The sequence below is a fragment of the Mobula birostris genome, chromosome 11 (genome assembly GCF_030028105.1).
Source record: "Mobula birostris isolate sMobBir1 chromosome 11, sMobBir1.hap1, whole genome shotgun sequence".
NCBI classification, from domain to species: Eukaryota; Metazoa; Chordata; class Chondrichthyes; order Myliobatiformes; family Myliobatidae; genus Mobula; species Mobula birostris.
The window spans coordinates 113636168-113659068 of NC_092380.1; the positions used below are offsets into that span (position 1 = coordinate 113636168).

Consider the following 22901-nt stretch of genomic DNA (forward strand, 5'->3'; position numbering starts at 1 on the left):
TCATTTTGTACGCGTCTTCTCCAGTATTGATTGATTTATTCAGTGATACTGCACATTGTAGGCTCTTCCAACCCTTCGATCCACAGCACCCCGGCAACCCACAACAACCCTAGTTTAACCCTAACCTAATCACGGGACGATTTACAATGGCCAATCGGCCTACCCAGCATGCTCTTGGACTGTGGGAGGGAACCAGATCACCCGGGGAAACCCGTATGTTCCACGGGGAAGAGGAACAGAGACTCCTTTCAGAACAGCACTGGAATTGAACTCTGAACTCTGATGCCCCGAGCTGTAAAAGCGTTGCACTAACCGTTACACTATCAAGGCACCAAACGCTTATCTGTCTCTAAATAGCCCCACAGGCACCTCCTTTCAAGTTTAAAATAATCATTTAGCCATGTGTTTGTATGAAGAGAATTATGAAATGGTCACAATGAGGAAAGTTCTTGTGATTCTTCATGTAAATCTTCATGAACTGAGGCATTTGACTTCCATTGCCCCACATCCCACAGAACATTCCAGCATGATACAGGCCCTTCATTCACTGTGTTGTGCTGACCCTTTAACCGACTCCAAGTTCAATCTAACTCTTCCCTCCTACATAGCCCTCCGTTTTTCTATCGTCTATGTGTATATCTAAGAGTTTTTTTAAATGCCCCTAATGTACCTGTCTGTACCCCACCCCTGGCAGGGGTTCATGCACCCACCACTCTGTGTAACTCTGACATCCCCCTGCACTTTCTACTGATCACTCTATACAGATGTGCTCTGCCGCCCTGGGTTAAGGTGCTGGCTCTCCACTTCTTGTGTAAAGAATTTACTGATGTCAGTCCCTCGTTCACCATCTACCCGAGATCATTTGCCTCTCTTCCTTGGTTTGTTTTGATGGCCTTATGTCTGTCTTCATCCCCAGGTTTAAAGGTAATGAGACTTCATCTTGGTCACCTCCTAGGGAGTGGGAGGAGAAGGGGCGGAAGGTGGAAAGTTTCTTCTGTCTTTTATAACCTCCCAAAGCTTTTCAGTGGCTTTGGAATGAAGTCAACCCTGTACTGCTGGAGACATTGAGGCTGTACTGTGCACAGAAATCACCCACAAACAATGAGATCATCTCCAAATTTGTGGTTGACATGAGCATGGGTATATATTACTTAATGTAGTAATTTCTTAGACCACAAGACCATAAGACATGGGAGCAGAATTAGGCCACTCAGCCCACCTAGTCTGTTCTGCCATTTCATCATGGCTGATTTATTATTCCTCTCAAACCTGTTCTCCTCCCTTCTCCCCATAACCTTTGACACCCTGACTAATCAAGAATCTATGAACCTCTGCTTTAAATATACCCAATGGCTTGGCCTCCACAGCACCCTGAGGCAATGAATTCCACAGATTCACTACCCTCTAGCTGAAGAAGTTCTGTCTTTTTCATAGTCATAGTCATACTTTATTGATCCCAGGGGGAAATTGGTTTTCGTTACAGTTGCACCATAAATAATAAATAGTAATAGAACCATAAATACTTAAATAGTAATATGTAAATTATGCCAGTAAATTATGAAATAAGTCCAGGGCCAGCCTATCAGCACAGGATGTCTGACCCTCCGAGGAGTTGTAAAGTTTGATGGCCACAGGCAGGAATGACTTCCTATGACGCTCTGTGTTGCATCTCGGAGGAATGAGTCTCTGGCTGAATGTACTCCTGTGCCCACCCAGTACATTATGTAGTGGATGGGAGACATTGACCAAGATGGCATGCAACTTGGACAGCATCCTCTTTTCGGACACCACCGTGAGAGGGATGCAGCATGGTAACAGGCCTTTCACCCCAATGAGTGTGCACTGCCCAATACACCCACGTCCCACTAACCCACACATCTTGAGGATGGGAGGGCGAACCATGGGAAACCTACCTGGCCACAGGAATTGAACCTTGGTCACTAGCACTGTGTAGCATTTTGCTCACCACTATCCTAGTGTGAGGTTGACTAACGTTATAAGCGGATTTAGATCAACTGGAGAAGTGGGCCAAGGAATGGCAGATGGAATTTAACTCGGACAAAAGCAAAGTGACACATCTTGGGAAGTTAAAGCAGGGCAGGACTTACACAGGCATTGGCAGGACGCTGTGGATTGTCGTAAAATAGACAGTCTAGGGATAGAAGTACATACACACAGTAGCCACTTTATTTGGTACCCTTGCTCGTTAATGCAAATATCTAATCAGCCAATCATGTGGCATCAACTCAATGCATAAGAGCATGCGGACGTGGTCAAGAGGTTCAGTTTTTGTTCTGACCAAACATTAGAATGGAGAAAAAGTGACCTTGAGCATGGATGATTGTCGGTGCCAGACAGGGTGGTTTGTGCATGTCAGAAACTGCTGATCTCCTGGGATTTTCACACACACAACAGTCTCTAGAGTTGACAGAGAATAGTACAAAAAAAAAACAAAAAACATCCAGTGAGCAGCAGTTCTGTGGGTGAAAACGCCTTGTTAATGAGAGAGGTCAGGGGAGAATGGCCAGACTGGTTCAAGCTGACAGGAAGGTGGCAGTAACTAAAGTAACCATGTTACAACAGTGGTGTGGAGGAGAGCATCTCTGAACAACAGCAGCGGACTGCGCTGGGTTCCATACTTGTACCCAGCAGAGTGGCCACTGAACGTAGCTCCCTCAAGGTGGAGGCACAGTTAAGCCTGATTTATACTTCTACGTCAACTCGACGCCGTAACCTACGCAAGTGGCCTACGCGCGTTGTGAGCATTTATACTTGTGAGTTGGTGTGTCTGCGTCACTCTGCAATTCGGGCACGTCGCACATGCGCACACACCTGCCTGTGCAAGGCTTCATGGTCATGGTAGTCTTTCATAATTTCGGAGGTCTGTAAAGCTTTATGGAAAGCATCGCAGCTAGAGTTCCTTCCCTGCCCTTCAGTCGCCCAATAGGAAGCTATTGCAGCCCAGGATGAAATACGATGCTACCAAGCCGACCAATCACAGCTGTTGCGTTCCGCGTTGCCGTGATGTGCAGTTACATTTTGGGAGAGGTGCGCATCAGGCTCTGTGTAGGGTTTGCAGTGACGCAGTACTTACGGCGTCGTGTTGACGCAGAAGGATAAGTCCAGCTTCGGACAAGACGGCGCAGAAAACATCTGGCACGCTTGCCTCCATCGGCTGGGACATTCAGTACAAGAGTTGGCACATCACGTTCTAGCTATACAAGATATTGATGAGGCCTCACTGGGAGCATTTTGTCCAGTTCTGGTCACCATGCCACAGGAAGGACATGATGAGGCTGGAGAGAGTGAAGGAAAGTTCCACAGGACTGGTGGGGGGTGGGGGAGGCTGGAGTTATAAGGAAAGGGTGAATAGGTTAGGACAGGTTTCCCTGGAGCGAAGGAAGCTGAGCGCATGACCTTATAAAATTTATAAAATCAAGAGAGGCAGAGGTAAGGTGAAAGGTCAGTCTTTTGCCCATGATAGGGAACCTAATACTAGAGGGCTTTGAGAGGGGAAAGATTTAACTTTTTGGGTGGGTAATGAGCCCCAGTGGAAGTGGTTGAGGCGGATATAATGTGACCTCCCCCCTCCCCCCCCCCGCCCCAGTACTGCTCTGGATGATGCATCGAGATCTTTTGAAACCAGAATCCCTTGACCAGAATGTTGAAGCTTTGCTCATGACTGATATGGGAGAGTTTCTTCAAGGCTCCAACTAACCGGAGAGAATTGGTTCCACCTGTGTGGGGCTGAGATGATGATTAAACGAGAGGAGATGGGCATGAGTCAGAATGAGCCGGCTCTACAACTGTAGAATGACTAATTCACATCATGTTAACTGCAGACCAAATAAGGCACTGCAGTAAGTTTGCTGGTTCCCAGTCAAGGTGATCATAGCTCTGAACAATTCAGACACTCGCTAACCCAGAGCTGTAATGCAATAGATGGACTTTGCCTGGGAACACAGAACATGCAGGCAAGGGTTGGGATACTGCACAACATTCAGTTTATTAACCTGAATTTAACTACAGCTGCTTCTCAGTTATTAGACGCAGATTATTTCATTTATTTAGAGCTACCGTGCGGAATAGGCCTTTTGAGCCACGTTGCTCCAGTAATGCCACACAATCCTGATTTAACCTTAACCTAATCACGGAACAATTTACAATGACCAAATAACCTACTAACCGGTACGTCTGTGGACTGTGGGAGGAAACCCACACATTCCACAGGGAGGACATACAGACGACGCTGGGACTGAACTCTGATCCCTGAGCTAAAACAACATCATGCTAACCATGGCACTCTGACTTTCAAGATGAAAGAGTAGCTTTATTTGTCACATGTACAGTGAGATGTGCTGTTTGCATCAGATTCAGGATTAATATCACTGGCATGTGCCATGAAATGGGCATTTTGCGACAGCAGTATATTGCAATACATAATCTTACTAAAGAACCCATGGTTGTTACTGTGGGTTTCGGCTCTGGCAGTCCTAAACAGGAGCATTTGATGGAGCCCCTTGGAGCTACATGCAAAGAACCGCGTGTATTGGTGTCGTCAACGACCAGCAGTCTGAGGATGTGCTGGGGGCAGCCCGCAAGTGTTGCTGTGCTTATGACAGCAGCATTGCACTCCCACAACTTACTAAACCCAACCTGCTGTCAGGATGTTGGAGTAAACCAGAGCACCCGGAGGAAATCTACGTGGTTACAGAGAGAACGTTCAAACTCCTTACAGACAGCGGTGGGAGTTGAACACCGAGCTTCTGATTGTTGGCGCTGTAGAGCGTTATGCTACCATGCTGCTAGATTTGCACAGCTGTAACCTGAAGTACTCAGTGCCCTGTCTGATAAAGGCAAACAGGCCATACTCTCCCTTCAGCATCCTGTCTGTCTGAGTCACCACTTTCAGCAAACTATGTACTCTACCTGCACATCTCGGTCTCACTGTGTTACACGGCTCCTCAAGGCACCAAGTCCAGCCTGATTTAACTTCACAAAGTACATCTAGTCTGGGTTAAAACCCATCTGCCATTTCTCTGCCCACTTTCCCAGCTGTCCTACTCAAGTTCAAGTTTAATTGTCTTTCAACCATACCCATGAATACAGCCCAATGAAACAGCAACTCTCAGGGGACCAAGGTGCAAACACAATACCAACACTCACACACAGCACAAGGTACATATAATTACAATAGCAGAAAAACACAGTTATAAAAAATGTATAAAAATAATACTAAAGCCCAAGTCCCTGAGTGTCATGGCCTGTAGATTGATGGTGCAGTAGCTCCTCATCACACGCTGGTGCAGCCACAAATGAACACAGTCCAACTCATCTTCCACCGAGCGAACACTGGACGGCAGCACTGACAGGAGGAGCCACAAGCCCCCCACCCTCCCAACCCAGTAAGGACTCCAGCCCTCTCCCACATCAGCTTCAGAGACTCCTTCCCTGGGCAGCCGCAAGAGGAATGAGGGCCTGGTCCCCATAACAACCGAGGCTACCCAGCTCCTCCACTGTCAGTCCCACTAATGAACCAGTGAACTGGACTAGCATGGTGTCGTATGGACATGGACACCAAGATGCCCCTGTCCCTCCACGCTGCTAAGCATCCTAACATTAACTCTGACCCTCTACTCTGCCTTGGAGTCTGATGTGCCAAAGTGAATCATTTAACTCTTTTCCGAATTGAATTGATGATTGAGTGATAGCGTGTTGATTAATTTAGAGATACAGCATGGAACAGGCCTTTCATCCTTCGAGCTGCACTGCTCAGCAAACCCCCAACTTAAACCAAGCCTCATCGCTACCAAGGGTGCTCCTTCCCAGGACAATTTACAATGACCAATTAACCTACTGACCAGTACACCTTTGGAATGTGGGAGGAAACCACAGCTCCAGGAGGAAATCCAAGCATTCCACCGGGAGGATGTGTAGACACCTTACAGATGATGTTGGAATTGAAGGCTGAACTCCGGCGCCCCGAGCAGTAATAGCATCATGCTGACCGCTTCACTACCGTTCGACTGCTCCTCTCTGACTGATGCAGAATTAGCAAATGTATCGATGTTGTCAACACTATGGACGTTCCCCCAGAGTTCTGGAGGTGACACACGCCCTTCAAACCAACACTGGTAATGGAGAGCGCCGGACACTTTCACAGTGCTTGAACTGGAAGCTTGCTCGGAACAAATTAGCTGCCGTGCGGCCTGTGGGAAATGGTAACAACGTTTAAGGTAAAGCAGATAAAAATGGAACATTGGTTTGGTCCGAGGTCCTGCGCACTGTTCACACAGGGTGCCACGATAGTGCAGTGGTTAGAACGATGCAATTACAGCCCAGGGCATTCCCGAGTTCAGAGTTCAATTCCTGCCAGCGTCTGTAAGCAGGTGGTACCCGCGACCACATTCCAGAGGCATATGGGTTATGGATGGGGGGGTGAATGGGGAAGTGGTGGGAACGGGGAGGGGGAGGAGGAGGAGTTTAAATATTTTCCTTGTGACCACATGACTTCCTTGGAGTTCTCTGGTTCCCTCACACTTTCCAAAGACATATGGGTTAGGGACAAGGAGGGAAAACATTGTGGTGGGGTTGGGGAAACAGTGGGGGGGGGGAGACAGAGGAGTGGGGCAATAGAAGGGGAGAGAAAGGATGGGGAAGGGGGAAGGGGACAGAGAGTGCAAGCAGGTGGAAGGGAGGAAGGAGGAGGACAGAGGAACATAGTGGGGGTAAAAGTGGGAAAGACTGGGGGAAAGAGGGGTGACAGAGTGGGGGTAACAGTGGGGGAGGGGACATGAGGAAGAGTATGTTTGAGTCTGGAAAAGAGAGGATGACAAAGGATTGCATTTCAATAGCACTAACCCAGCTCAATACCGGGACGTTTGGATGGGCTGTGAGTGCTGATGTGAGGTTGTTTCCAGTGACTGTCTCTGCCTCGGTGCTGATCACTCACCCGGCGTCTGTGCTCAGCTGTGGCAGAGTTGAGGTCTCCCTGGGGAATGCTGACCCCTCTCGCAGCCCAGAGTGTCCCCTGTGCCAGTGATCAGCACCAGAGGCTGTCGCAGCCCCACAGCACAAAAATCCGTGGAATTCTGTTCTCAGTGCAGGGACAGCATCCCAAAATAGCCCGGGACTGAGGAAGGGAGGAGGCCGCAGACATTCTTGCTCCTCTTGCCATTTAAGGTGGCAATCCAGATCTCTGGAATTCAGAGGTTATCTCTGCTGGGTCACCGCACTTTTCCACAAATGAGTCTGGCTTTTATTAAATGTCCCTTAGCTTCTCAGACAACCTGCAAACGAGGCCTGTTCGTACCACAGTGCAGCATGAGAACTGTCAGTTTGAACTGGATTCCTGCATTCTTTAAGGATACGTCTCCCCCTTTCGTCCCTTCAAACCTTTCATTACATACAACTCTCCCTTCACATCTTAAGTTTGTTATACCAGGGGGGCGGGTAGTGGGGATAAACTCCCACTACCTATTAAATGCTCCCAATTGCATGTGTCTCAAATAGCCTCTGACAACCAAGTCCGACTCCTGGCCTTCACATGTGGCTTAGCTGCTAAGCCCATTGGTACCATTTCTACTGACAGGAGAAGGGACAAAGGCGGGTCTTTAAACGAGTCGCTCTGGGCAGATGAGGCTCATCGGCTGTGGCTGGCAGCTCATCTAGGAGAAGGAAAACCCTGATCTCAAACTGGTGCAACAGGTCCACAGCAGATGCCATTTCATTGCCTCTTCATTCAACCCTGGAGCATCTGGACAGCAAAGGTGCATACATCATTATGCTCTTCATTGACTACAGCTCGGCATTCAATACTATCATCCCCTCAAACTATTCCAGATCAGGGATTTCCAACTTGGGAGTCCCAAGGATCTCTCGGGAACCCCTGTCCTAGACCTTGGCCTCAATACCTCCTTGTGCCACCGGATACTTAATTTTCTCTCTTGCAGAACCCATTCAGTTCTGAAGGTAACTACATCTCCTCCACAATCACCATCAGCACAGGTGTACCACAAGGCTGTATGCTCAGCCCCCTGCTCTACTCACTTTGCAAGCTGGCAGGTGACAGGTGAGACCAGGTGAGGGGAGGGTGGATGGAGGAGGTGGGAAATGAGGTGAGGAAAAAATATCAGCCATGTTAGAATGGTGGAGTGGACTTGATGAGCCAAATGGCCTAATTCTGCTCCTATGATTTACTAGTGAAAGCTTCTCACTGTGGTTTGCACAAGCAATAATAATAACATAATATTAAACACTGGTCCTGTTTCCAACACGCTGCATTGGTTTGGACATGAGCTGACCAACTGCCCTGGATAGTGGAGGGCCACTGTGCGTAAACATGCCTCACCTGTGTGTCAGGGCACGCGTTGCCCTTCTTGTACTCCTTGTGATTGCTCTGTTTGTCGAGCTTGTTCCAAAGGGCTTTGGCCTTCCAGGTGTTGACCCTTGACTTCAGGTTGCAGTAGAACATCTGGTGCTCCAGGGGGTCGAGATCCAGCTGGCGGCAAAGGATGTGGAAGGCCTGCAGCGTTCCCCGGAAAGTCGATGCCTGCACGAAGTTTTCAAAGAGCTGCCCGGCCTGGTTGCTCTTGTCGCTGTCATTCTCACCCATGGCCTCGTCCCCCAGCACAATGAAGTGGGATTCTCACACCTCAGCCCTGACCAAGTGAGCTAATGTTCTCCCTCGCGCATCGTTGACCCTGAAACATTGACAAAAGACAAAACCCAGTTAGACCATCCAATGCAAAACGACAAGAAACCACAGAGGACATTAAGTGCACCTTCAAAAGGCGATGCCTCAAAAAGGTGGCTTCCACCATTGAGGACCCCATCACCGAGGACATGCGCCCTTCTCATTGCTACCATCAGGAGCCTGTAGACACACACTCAACGATTCAGGAACAGCTTCTTCCCCAGCACCATCAGGTTTCTGAATGGACACATGTACACTACCTCACTATTTTTCGCTCTTTTTATGCTGCTTATTTAACTTTTTATAGAGTTATAGAGGCATAGAAAAGTACAACACAGGAACAGGCCCTTCAGCCCATTGAGTCCATGCCAAACCACTTAAACTGCCTACTTCCACTGACCTGCACCCAGACCACGTCCCTCCATAAGTACAACAGCAGGAGAACACAGTTACTATAATATATAGACATACCTGTATACACATGCTACTTACTCACAAAAAAAAACATACAAGCTCCTTACTGACAACGGCAGGAATTGAACCTGTGAGGGTGGTGCTATAATAGTGTTCTGCTAACCACTACATTACCATGCCACCCAAGTCCCTGTGTCATGGCCTGTAAATTGATGGGTGCATGGGATAACGTCCCAGAGCCACGTTTCTGTAAGAACAAGTCTGCAGCAGTCCTTCATACTACAGCTGCAGATGAACGCAATCCACTTTTCTTCCACCGAGGGAACGCTGGAGAGCAGCAGGGATGGGACAGGCTGCCCCCAACCCCGCCGTGCCACAATGCCTCCGGCACAGTCTCCCCGGGTGCACTGGAGTGAGCTTATAGAGCAATAGGAAAGTGGGAGGGGCACAGATAGGGTGAGAGGGGGACGAGGGGAATCTACAGGATAAATGCCCCTGGCTTTCTCCCAGCAAATGAGATTCGAAAACTAGATGGCACGGGATCCAGGTGAGAGGAGAGATTTAAAGGGGACCTGCAGATTAACCTTTCGTGATGCAACCATTGTTGGTAGAATCTCAGGTGGTGATGAGAGGGCGTACAGGAGTGAGATATGCCAACTAGTGGAGTGATGCCACAGCAACAACCTGACACTCAACGTCAGTAAGACAAACGAGCTGATTGTGGACTTCAGGAAGAGTAAGACGAAGAAACACATACCAATCCTCATAGAGGGATCAGAAGTTGAGAGAGTGAGCACCTTCAAGTTCCTGGGAGTCAAGATCTCTGAGGATCTAACCTGGTCCCAAAATATCGATGCAGTTATAAAGAAGGCAAGACAGCGGCTATACTTTATTAGGAGTTTGAAGAGATTTGTCATGTCAACAAAAACACTCAAAAACTTCTATAGATGTACCGTGGAGAGCATTCTGACAGGCTGCGTCACTGTCTGGTATGGAGGGGCTACTGCACAGGACCGGAAGAAGCTGCAGAAGGTTGTAAATCTAGTCAGCTCCATCTTGGGCACTAGCCTACAAAGTACCCAGGACATCTTCAGGGAGCAGTGGCTCAGAAAGGCAGCGTCCATTATTAAGGACCTCCAGCACCCAGGGCATGCCCTTCTCTCACTGTTACCATCAGGTAGGAGGTACAGAAGCCTGAAGGCACACACTCAGTGATTCAGGAACAGCTTCTTCCCCTCTGCCATCCGATTCCTAAATGGACATTGAATCTTTGGAAACTACCTCACTTTTTAAAAAATATACAGCATTTCTGTTTTTGCACGTTTTTTTAAATCTATTTAATATACGTAATTGATTTACTTGTTTATTATTGTTTTATTTTTTTTCTCTCTCTGCTAGATTATGTATTGCATTCAACTGCTGCTGCTAAGTTGACAAATTTCATGTCACATGCCAGTGATAATAAACCTGATTCTGATTCTGATTCTGAAGCTTATCTATCACATCAAAACACACAGCGAAATGTGTTGTTTGTGTTGACAACCAACACACCCGAGGGTGTGCTAGGTGCAGCCCGCGAAGTGTCGTCACACATTCTGGCACCACCAGAGAGGGTGCTGGGCACGCAGAATGAGCTGACAGGGGAAGTGGCACAGGTAGCTACACCAACACTTAAAAAGACATTCGGACAGTTACACCAATAGCAAAGGTGTAGGGGGTCAAATACAGGCCAACAGGACTAGCTTAGCTAGCACAGACAGGTTGGGCTGAATGGCCTATTTCCATAATGTGGAACTCTAAGAGCTGCTCCTGCTGAACAAACCTTGAAACATTTCCTTTACATATACCTTGTCTATTTTTAGCATTCCTGTTGAACCTGCCTCCACCGCCTGTTCAGGCAACACCTCCCAGATCGGTAAGTGTCCGTGCAAAAAGCATCCCCCTCATTTTCCCTCTGCCTGAACCCCATCACCCTGTGTCCTCCAGTCACTCAGCTCCCTCCCCAACTCACTAGCTATTAAACTCTCCCCGATGAAGAATTCACTACCCCCGAATCTTCCCTCCAATGAGGGGAAGAGATCAGAGGATGGTGTAATGGTAGTGGTTAGCGCGGCGCTATTTCAGTTCAGGGCAATGGAGTTTAGAATTCAGTTCCAGCATCTTCTGTAACCAAGCTTGTCCATTCCTCACACTGTCCGAAAATGTACCGGTTAGTATTTTAATTGGTCATTGTAAACTGTACCCATGTTTAGGTTAGGGTTAAACCGGCAGGGTGCTGGGCATCGCACCTTGGTTGGCCTGAGGGGTCTGTTCCATGCTGCATCTCGAGATAAATTGATAGATAGGCAGAGAGAGAAAGGTGAAGTTACTGGACTAGTAGCTGGTGATCTGCATACGTGTGCGCAGGTGCCCCACTTCCCAGCTACGGAATTAAAATTAATTACATCTGGAATGAACAAGTGGTGACCATGAAACTGCTGGAACGAGAAAGAGTTCCTACAACTCAGTACCTCAAGTCCTGGCAGCATCTTCGCTGCCTCTCAGTTTAATAACGGGTTTCCTACAGTGGCAGCCCGAATGAGTTATACAAGACGATAAGAGGCATGGATCGAGCGGAGAGGCAGAGATGTTTCCCAGATCAGAAGTGACTAATCCAAGAGGGCGTAATGTTAAGATGACTGGAGGAAAGTATAGGGGAATGTCAGAGGTTGATTTATTTTTACTACCCAAAGAGTGGTGGGTGGTGGAACGCGCTGCCAGGGGAAGTGGTAGAGACAGATACATAAGGGAGATTTAAGAGACTCTTAAGACAGGCACATAGATAATAGGGAAAAAAAAAGGAGAGTTATTTGGGAGGGAAGGGTTAGATTGATCTTAGGGTAGGTTAAAAGGTCAGCACAACATTATGGGCCGAAGAGCCTGAACTGTGGTATAAAGTTCTATGTTCTACAAACTGTGTACAATGTTCCAAGTGCAGATTCACAGCACAATGGGAAAGGCAAGGGCTGGGCTTCCCCATTCCTAGCCCCCCCCGGCAGCATTAATTCCCCTCGACCTCAACATCATCTGTACAGTCTGTCGCCCACAGTCAGAATCAAAATCAGGTTTATTAACACACATAAAAGTTGCTGGTGAACGCAGCAGGCCAGGCAGCATCTATAGGAAGAGGTACAGTTGACGTTTTGGGCCGAGACCCTTCGTCAGGTTTACTGTATTAACACTGACATACATTATGAAATGTCTTGTTTTGCAGCAGAACATCACAATGCATAATTACTGTAAATGACAGTAATATACATAAATAATACATAGAGCAACAACAGAGTAGAACAGTCACAAGCTCTGTTGTAGCTGTGATCAAAGACACCAGAGAGACACAGAACCTGGTGAGATACAAGCTTTTATTCATCACCATGAGGAGACGTTCTCCTATAGACACTCGTGGTGGAGTCTCATAATTCCTTAAGTACATCACGTTTTTAATACCCTCAAGATCAATAGGTGATTCTAAACCATTTCAATGGTTACAATGAAATCATTTACTCCAATACTTCGGGCTGACAATGCTTGCTTTGAATTGCATATCTAGAGTGGGAGACACCTCTGCATGTTCAAACACCCCTGCTGGAACAAACTAATTCACACAGATTGTCTAAAAATTCCTGAAGACAGCCAGGATTAATGTCTGCGCGAGCTGACTCTCCAACCTTACAATCACCATCATTATTATTATGTACCGTGTTGTATGACATCAGCGATCGTGGTCTTTGACCATGATTGTTCTTTGCAAAGAAGTGGCTTGCCATTGCCTTCTTCTGGGCAGTGTCTTTACGAGACGGGTGACCCCAGCCATTATCAATACTCTTCAGAAGTTGTCTGCCTGGTGTCAGTGGTCACATGTGATGTGCACCGGCTGCTCATACGACCATCCACCACCTGCTCCCAAGGCTTCACGTGACCCTGATCGCAGTGGAGGCTAAGCAGGTGCTACAAGGATGACCTGCAAGTTAGGAGTGCCTTATACCTTCTTTTGTAGAGATGTATCTCCACCCTGTCACCCCTATGACTGTGTTTGATCTGCTAAGTGACAGCATCAGTCTAGCCTGACAAATTGAACTCAGTTGCAATAGTGCAAATAACCTAGCCCAATGTTACCTGGATTGCTGCAGGCCAGTTATCACAACCCTATTGTCTTAACGTCTGGCTGAATCTAAAGTGAATCTCTCACAGTTACCACTTTGCAAGCTATATCTCTTAGTCCGTGCTCTGCAGACAGTGCAAAGGCATGCTTTTAACTTCAATATACAGTCTGCAATTTACAATCAACATTAAGAATTTAAGACTGGTTCTCACCTGAATTAATATCTTCCCTATTCACTTAACTCCAGAATGCTCCCTAACAGCTTCACATGAAGGATCAACCTCCACTTGCATGTGACTCCCAGACACTGCAATCAGAGGCATCCTGCGGGAGGGCAGTCACCACACTGAGATACAAAAATCAGACACTAGTGCCCACAAACAGCGATGAGGTGATCAGCACTTCGGTCAAAACCAGCGACCAGCACTGGAGAGGGGCGTTGTGGGGTAGAGTTCCCTCTTCTGCAAATTTTTAAAACCCCTCAGGTCGTTCCTCGTTCTCGGTCCTGGGTCCAAGAGTGTATCCAAGAGGGAGGGGCCAGGTCAGAGAGCGAGGACCAACCTGCTGTTTGACCGATGTAAACACCAGGCCAGATTGAAAAGGTCAGGGTGGCACGGCCAGAGGTGAAGGAGGGGTCAGAGGTCAGTTCACTGCTCCGTGAAGTTTACACGTCTCTGCGCTGAACTAAGGCTGCGACCTGCAACTAACGGGCTTCTGCATCGGCTGTGAACTCACTTCCGTGAACTTCAGTTCTGAATGTTATTTGCTTACTTTAATTGTTTGCACGATTTGTTTCTATTTCCTGCACATTGGATGTTTAATGGTCTTCTTTAACGGGTACTATTGGGGGTCTTGGTTTTGTAGCTGCTGTAAGGAGACAAATTTTTGGGTTGTATATAGTATACCCACTTTGATAATAAATGTACTTTGAAAGATAAATGCAGAACAACACGAGTATAGATGTGCAACGCCCAGCTGCATTCAGCCTCCTCAGAAAGTAGAAGCGTAGCTGAGCTTCCCTGATTATTTTTGTTAATTTTTCCTCTCTTTTTTTTAAATGCTGCATCAGATCCGAAGTATCAATTATGTCATTCTCCAATGCACTTGTATATTGATTCCTTAAGGTTATCACTGCAGGGTGGGGTGGGGTGGAGTGGGGGAGGATGGGGGTGGTGGGGACAAGCTCCGACTACCTATTAAATGCTCCCGATAGTGTGCGTCTCAAACAGTCTCTGACAACCAAGTCCAGCTCCTGGCCTTCCCCTGTGGCTTAGTTACTAAGTCTGGTGGAACCGTTTCCACTGACAGGAGAAGGGGCAAAGATGGGCTACTGGTGCCTTAAAACCAGTCGCTTTGGGCAGATGGGGCTTATCAGCCGTGGTTGGCAGCTCATCTAGGAGAAGGAAAACTCTGATCTCAAACCTCCGCTGCCTTGCGGCTATACCCAGTCATGGGGGAGGCTTTGGGAGTAAACCCCAAGGGAAAAGTCCAGACCTGGAGTCCCTAAGGCAGTCCTACTTTGAGTTCGATGCAGATTGGCGAGTCGTGACAATGTTGGCGCCAAACTGGCAGTCTCTGGCGTTCCATTTTCTTCATCAGGTGCGTGGAGAGGGGGAGCTTGCTCTCCATATCGTACTGCCCTGGCTTGCGTATCCAGACAGCTAGGATGCAACATCCATGGTTTATTCTGACCGACGGAGGCCTCGATACACTTGTGTACTGGAAATGACATGAAACAATCTGGAGGGGACAACACAGGATGCTGAGTGGCAGCTGCCCCCTCGCCCACCAGCACAGCATCAGCTTGCAACACGAGGCCACACTGCAACCTCAGCATCATGGTAGTGTAGTGGCCAATATAACGCTTTAGAGCATCAGCAACCCAGGCTCAATCCCAACACTGTCTGGAGGGAGTTGGTACATTCTCCCAGTTTTCTCCAAGCGATCCATTTTCTCCCACATTCCAAAGACGTACGGGTTGTGATTAGTAAGTTGTGGGTATACTATGTTGGTGCTGGAAGTGTGGTGACACTTGTGGACTGCTCCCAACACATCCTCAGGGTGCTTTGATTGTTGATGCAAACGACGCACGTTTCGACGTACGTGACAAATAAATCTAATCTTTAATCAGCTTTGCACCTGGGAATCTGTTGAATCTCTGAACAGCCCCAGACATTCCCGAACTTGCCCAGTTTTACCTGAGTACTTTGCAATATCCTAGCGGCCTGGGTAGCTGGGAACGTCGCCAATTCATTAACATTTTCTTTTGAATTTGGTCAAGAACCCTCGGCTGCTCTCCAGAGTATTAAAGCAGTTATTACATCACTTCAGCCAACGGAGGCTCATTACACAGCCATTTCCTCTGGCCCCTTAACTGCTTCCTCAGCGCTCCCTCACATCCAGACACCCCAAACTGATTAAAGAATCAAAGATCTGCATGAGTTGTGTAAATGATCTCAGGAAATTGCCCTAACCATTAACAACAGCAATTTAAACTTTATAAAGAGCATAATTTATACACATTCCAAAGCACTTACATCCAGTGAAAACCACTTTGAAATTTCATCGCCTTTGATCACAAGTCATGAATCAGTGCTCCATAGAAAGTATCCTATCCAGAAACATCACGGCTTGGTACGGTCCATAACGGCAAGAAACCACAGGGAGTTGTGGACACAGCTCAGCACATTGCAGAACCCAGCCTCCCCTCCATGGGCTCTGTCCACATTTCTCATTGCCTCAGTAAAGTAGCCAGCATAATCAAAGACTGAGAACATTTTCTCTTCTCCCCTCTCCCTTCAGGCAGAAGATTCAGATTTCAGATTATGATTTACTTATCACATGGACATTGAAACATACAGTGAAATGCATCATTTGCATTAACAACCAACACAACCCAAGGATGTGCCACAAGTGTCTCCACACAGATCCTGACACCAGAACAACAGAGAACACAACAAAACAGAACAAGAAAATAACAGCAAGAAGATTAAAAACCCAGAAGCACAAGCCGGCAGGCTCAAGAACAGCTTCAAGCATCACTCCTCAACTGTCTCCACGTACAAGAAAATGGACTCTCAACCTTGCTGTCTACCGTGTTATGGCCCTTGCACCCTACTATCTGCCTGCAGTCCATCACCATCACCAGCATCAGCCTACCCTCCATCAAGGGCATTGTCACAGGAAGGCCAGTAACATCATGAAGGAAGCCACCCACCCTGATCATGGACTCTTTGTCCCACTCCCGTTAGGGAGAAGGCTACACCAGGACAACCAGACTCAAAACCAGATACTTACCCCAAGCAGTAAGACTGATTAACACCTCCACCCATTAACACCACTACTTTATTATTTCCCGTCAGTCACCTTATATACAGCCCAGTGTCACTTTATGGACACACAATCAATCTATGTCCACACAACATGCTGGAGGAACTCAGCAAGGCAGGGAGCATCTGCGGAAATGGATAGGAAGTTGACGTTTTGGGCTGAGGCCCTTCATCAGGACTGAAAATGAAGGGGAAAGACACCAGAATAAAAAGGTGGTGGGGTGGGGAAGGGAAAGGAGGATATCAATAAGGTGATAGGTGAAGCCAGATGGGTAGGAAAGGTAAAGGGCTAGAGAGGAAGGAATCTGATAGGAGAGGAGAAGGGACCATAGGGAGGAGGGGACCCAGGGGGAGGTGATAGGTAGAGGTAAAAGGCCAGAGTGGGGAACAGAACAGGGGATAGGAATGGGAATTTTTTTTACCGGAAGGAGAAATTGATATTTATGCCATCAGGTTGGAGGCTACCCAGACAGAATACAAGGTCTCTTGTATAGTTATTTTTATTGTGTTTTATTATTATTCTCTTTATCTTATTGTTTTTCTTAATTTCTGGTTTTTCACCTCCATCGTCTTCAAACAATTCCTGAATATACTCAGTCCATCTGTTCATAATCTCATCTTTTTCCATGATAATCGTACCGTCCTTTGCTTTCAAACATCCACCTGAAGAACAGAGGAGCTTTTTACCATTGAAAGTAAGAGACATCTTGGGAATCAAAGTTGGTGGTGAAAACATCAATTATTTCAGATGTGCGGGTGACACTGTGTAAATTGCAAGTACGGAGGAAGAACTACAAAACTTAATTGATATAGTTGTTGAAGAAAGTGCAAAAATGGATCTATCTATCAATTGCAAGAAGACAGAATGTATGGTGATATCCAAAAAGAAGGAGAATCCTATCTGCAGGCTGAGAATAAACGGGGAAGACATAAAACAAGTACAGAACTTTTGCTACTTAGGAAGCTGGGTGACATCAGATGGCAGGTGCAACATGGACATCAAAAGAAGAATAGGGATGGCAAAAGACAACTTTACAAGAATGAAGAGTATACTGACCAATACTAAACTAGGCATGACAACCCGCCTCAGAGCACTGAAATGTTACGTTTATCCAGTTATGTCATATGGCTCAGAGTGTTGGACAATATCTAGTAACATGAGGAAACGAATTGTGGCAGCAGGGATGTGGTTTTTGAGGAGGATGCAAAGAATATCATGGACGAAACGAATATCTAACGAGGATGTCATGAACAGAGCAAACACAAAAAGAGAAATAATGTGTGAGATCATGAAAAGGCAACGTAACTTCATTGGACATGTGATTAGGAAAGAGGAGTTAGAAAGCACGGTAATTATGGGAAAGATTGAAGGGAAGAAAGCAAGAGGAAGACAAAGACAAATGATGATGGAGACAGCAGCCAGAGAACTGGAAATGAATACCAATGAATTGATCCACTTGACCCAAAACAGGAGTGTGTGGGCCATGGCAGTCTAAGCTCAAACTGGGCACGGCACCTGATGATGATGATGATTATCTTATTGCATTTTTTGTGCGGCATCAGATTGAGAGTAACAATTATTTTGTTCTTCTTTGCACTTGTGTACTGGAAATTATATTAAACAATTTTGAATCTTTCTCTAAACACAAGAGATTCTGCAGATGCTGGAAATCCAGAGCAACACATGCAAAAATGCAGGAGGAACTCAGCAGGTCAGGCAGCATGGAAATGAATAAACGGATGGCGTTTCGAGGTGAGACCCTCGATCAGGACCAAAATGTCAACTGTTATTCATTTTGAAAGATGCTGCCTGGCATTGAGTTCTACAAGCATTTTGTCCGTGCTGCTTTGAAGCTTTGTCTGTAACTGCAGCACTTTATTCTGCATTCCCTTGTACTGACTCAATGACCTGTAAGCAAAGTGGCAAAGTTTTTCACTGACCCTCGGTACACGTGACAATAATAAACTGAATTAGATTTGTTTTTATCACTGGCCAGGTTTATTGCTCTGGGATCCACTGTGATCCATGTTCACTTACAGCGTAGAGCTTGGAACAGTGATCACAACACTGGGGTGAGGGAGTACTGCAACGCTTGAGGTGCTGTGTTTTCGAAATCAGGACCCCCACCTCATAATCACAAAGGCACCACGTCAGTGGCTATATTTCATTTGGAGTTTGTAGAGATTTGTTATGTCACCATGGACTCTAGAACATTTCTACAGATGTACCGTGGAGAGAATTGTGACTGGTTACATCACCGTCTGGTCTGGAGCAGTCACTGCACAGGATCAGAAAAAGCTGCTCTGCCAGCTCTGTCACGGGCACTGGCCAACACAGCATCGTGGACATCTTCAAAAAGTTGGCATCCATTATTATGGACCCCCATTACCGAGGACATGCCCTCTCCTCATTGCTACCATCAGGGAGGAGGTACAGGAGCCTGAAGGCACACACTCAAAGATTCATGAACAGCTTCTTCCCCTCTGCCATCAGATTCCTAAATGGACATTGAACCCATGAACACTACCTCACTTTTATATATATATATATATATAACTTCTGTTTTTGCACTATTTTTAATCTATTTGAGATTATTTATGTACACACATACATACCCTGGCTGTATTTGGTTTATTTATTTATTTTCTTCCAATATTGAACTGCTGCTGCTCAGTTAACAAATTTCACGACACACGCCAGTGATAATAAACGATGCTGATTCTAAAGGGACATCTCTGAGGCTGTGTGTGCCCTCTGGTCCTAGACTCTCCCACAAAAGTAAACATCCACTCTGTTCAGGCCTTTCATTATTCAATAGGTTTCAATGAAACCCCCCCTCATTCTTCTAAACTCCGGCAAGTACAGGCCCACAGCATTCAAACACTCCTCATATATTAACCCTTTCATTTCTGGGATCAACCTCGTGAACCTCCTCTGGACCATCTCCACTGCCAACGCATCCTATCTCAGATACAGTTCCCTCCCACATCCCAGGCACATGTGGGTCAGTGAATTAATTGACTACTGTAAACTACCTTGTGTGTACGTGCGTGGCTGGGGAATCAGGGGTATTTGAGTGGGCTTGTGAGAGAATGGGTTACGGGGAGCAAGACTGATGGGATTGCTCAGATATTCAGTGCAAACTCAATGGACTGAATGGTCTTTTCAGTCACCAAAAAAATGACAGAATCAGATTTAACATCACTAGCATGTATTCTGAAACTTGCTTTACGGCAGCAGTATGTTGCAATACATACTAATAAAATCTATAAACTACAATATGAAATATATAGTACTGTGCAAAAGTCTTTGGCACATAGTGTGCACAGTACTGTATTTGTCAGTGTGGAGTGGAGAGCGAGTTTGTAAATCTGGCAGGAGCAAAGGATGTTGAGAATGGTGAGGATGCAGTGCCACGGGAGGGGTGTGAGACAGGTGGCAGAGAAGGAGAGCCAGAGACGGTGGGGGTGGGGAGCAAACACCCAGCCCTGAGACAGCAGGCAGCCAAGGTCATTTGATTCATTACAGAATGTCACTCTGGGGCTTCCCGTTCCCTCCCCTCTCCCTCTCCCCTTTCCCCACCATGATTCCCCTCTCCCTGCCTCCTTCCCACTCTCAGTCCACAATAAAAACTCACATCAGAATCAGGTTTATCATCACTCACTGTATCTCATGAAATCTCTTTTCTTTTCAGCAGCAGTACAGTGCAATACATAAAACTACTACAGTACTGTGCAGAAGTCTGACACACCCTAGATAATTGTGTACTGAAGATATTTGCATAGTACTATATATAAAAAAAATTAAGTTAAATTAATAGTGCAAAAAGAGAGAATAAAAGTAAGTGAGGTGGTGTTCATGGATTCATTTTGCATTCAGAAATCCGATGGGAGGGGGGAAGAAGCTGTTACTCAAATGTTGAGTGTGTGTCTTCAGGCTCCTGCACTTCCTCCCTGATGGTGACAATGAGAAGAGGGCATGTTCCAGGCAATGAGAGTGGAAAATAATGGATGCAGCCTTTGAGGCATCGCCTTTTGAGGATGCCCTCGATACTGCGAAGGTTAGTACCCACAGAGGAACTGGTTGAGCTTACAACTTTCTGCAGATTTTCCGATCCTGTGCAGTGGCCCCTCCGTAGCAGACAGTGATGCAACCATAGAAACATAAAAAACATACAGAACAATACAGGCCCTTCAGCCCACAAAGTTGTTCCAAACACGTCCCTACCTTAGAAATTACTAGGCTTACCTATAGCCCTCTATTTTTCTAAGCTGCATGTACCTATCGAAAAGTCTGTTAAAAGACCCTGTCGTATCCACCTCCAGCACCGCTGCCCGTGGTGTATTAGTTAGAGTATTCTCTTCCACACAACTGTGATCAAACACGTTCCCCTGTGCCTGGAGATTAATATTCAAGTCAGTCAACTGACTTCGCTCAAGTGGGTTATCAGATCAAGGTTTCAAAATTGTGAGAGAGACTGCTGTGGCTAACTTTGCCTTGTTTTACACAACAATAGCTACACCACATAAACTACCCTACCTGTCTGCCTGTCCCACTCCCATCACGCAGCACCCACTCCAGGACCACCAGACTCAAAAACAGTTACTTTCCCCAAGCAGTAAGGCAGATCAACACCCCCACCCACTAACCCAGCCCTCCACACCCCAACCACCACTACTTTATCAGTTCCTGTCAGTCACCTTATGTACAGACACTCCTGTGCCTAGCGTCACTTTATGGTCATAAAATCGATCTATGGATATAAGCTATCTTATGTACACTATTTACATATATATTTAAATTGTGCTTTTTACCTTATTGTGTTTTTGTGCTCCATCGGATCGGCATAAACAATTATTTTGTTCTCCTTCACACCTGTGTACAGGAAATGACTTATCTTAAATCTACCGGGCCACAGTGGGGGAAAAAGCTGTCAGAGTGTGAGGTGCTATGGGAATACAAGTTCATTCACAGATCGGTCAGATTAGAGAGCCTTGTCCATGGGCGCTCACTGGATGAGGAGGAATGTGTATTACCGTTGCCCAGACTCTGATGAGAGAGACAGAGAGAGAGAGAGAGACAGAGACAGAGAGAGACAAAGAGAGACAGAGAGAGACAAAGAGAGACAGACAGACAGAGAGAGAGAGAGACCGAAACGTCGACTGCACTTCTTCCTAGAGATGCTGCCTGGCCTGCTGCGTTCACCAGCAACTTTTATGTGTGTTGAGAGAGACAGAGAGACTGTTTTAAAATTAAAAACAGCAGCACAGTTCACTCATCCATTCTCCTAACACTAGGGAACTTTCCAGGGCTAATTTTACACCTGCCCAGAGCACAGACATAGAGAGCTTTGCCGGGGTGAAAGATCACACTCTCGGACAAACGATTAATAACCACCAATCAATAACCAATCGATAAGCGAGTGTGCCGGTAACCGAGCCGCCGTTCCACGCTCTGCTGGTCAACAACTCTCTCCCCCGCTGGGCAAGCACAAGGTTGTTCCCAGAACTGAACATAGAGTACAAATATCCCACGGCACCGAAGCACTTCACTCAAATACCGAAGAGTTTTTACCCCCTCCAAAAAACGTTTAGACTTCCTGTTGCGGAGTGCAGAGTTAAATAGCGGCCGCTGCTTACCTGTGCGACCCGTCAGGGACTATTCCTGCCCGGGATCTTCAGGACGTTGGGCAGACGGAGCGGGAGGCATTTACATTTCCAGCCCCACAACTGGACAGTGCAATCTCCGCTCGAACTTGGCACAGTACATCACTTTTGGTGATGTCACTAATATCGGAGCCACGTTAGTCAGCTCAAATTTCACAACTGGGCAGGGGCTGGTGTGTTTGTCACTGCTCTGGCGCCCTCTGTGTCCGCAAACTCTCCGGAATAAACTGGAGGCATCAACGCGGAACATGCCTGTCTCCCAAGCGCTGGGCTCCCGGCACGGCACGGCTGACCGAGGGGGAAACGGAGAAGTGAGACGCGTTTTCCCCGATTACAGGTGTCTCAAATTAAAGGGAACAAATTTAAAATGAGCGAACACAGGAGATTCTGCAGATGCTGGAAATCCAGAGCAACACACACAAAACGCTGGAGGAACTCAGCAGGCCGGGCAGCATCTATGGAAATGAATAGACAGGCGACGTTTCAGGCCGAGACCCTTCATCAGGACTGGAAAGGAGGGGGGAAGGTGCTGGGGCGGGGGGAGCGGAACAGAGAACAAGCTGGAAGGTGATAAGGTTTCCAACTTCTGCAGATTTTCTCTTGTAGGTGATTGGTGCAGCCAGATGGGGTGGGGAGAGGGGATGAAGTAATATGG

General features: G+C 46.8%; 1 protein-coding gene across 13 annotated transcripts in view; it reads right to left on the reverse strand.

Moving 5' to 3' along the window:
* The window catches only part of mical2b (microtubule associated monooxygenase, calponin and LIM domain containing 2b), a 262965-nt gene that overhangs the window by 179745 nt on the left and 60319 nt on the right, over positions 1-22901 (reverse strand). For 6 of the 13 annotated variants that reach the window (XM_072272883.1, XM_072272887.1, XM_072272886.1 and 3 more), the window contains exons 1-2: positions 22220-22346; positions 8351-8702 (exon numbers count right to left, since the gene is read on the reverse strand). In XM_072272883.1, the coding sequence (XP_072128984.1) occupies positions 8351-8614 (264 nt within the window). In that variant the 5' untranslated portion in view covers positions 8615-8702; positions 22220-22346. Of the gene's footprint in view, positions 1-8350; positions 8703-22219; positions 22353-22901 lie in introns of those variants that run through there. The other 7 variants (XM_072272889.1, XM_072272890.1, XM_072272893.1 and 4 more) reach the window with 5 other exon arrangements.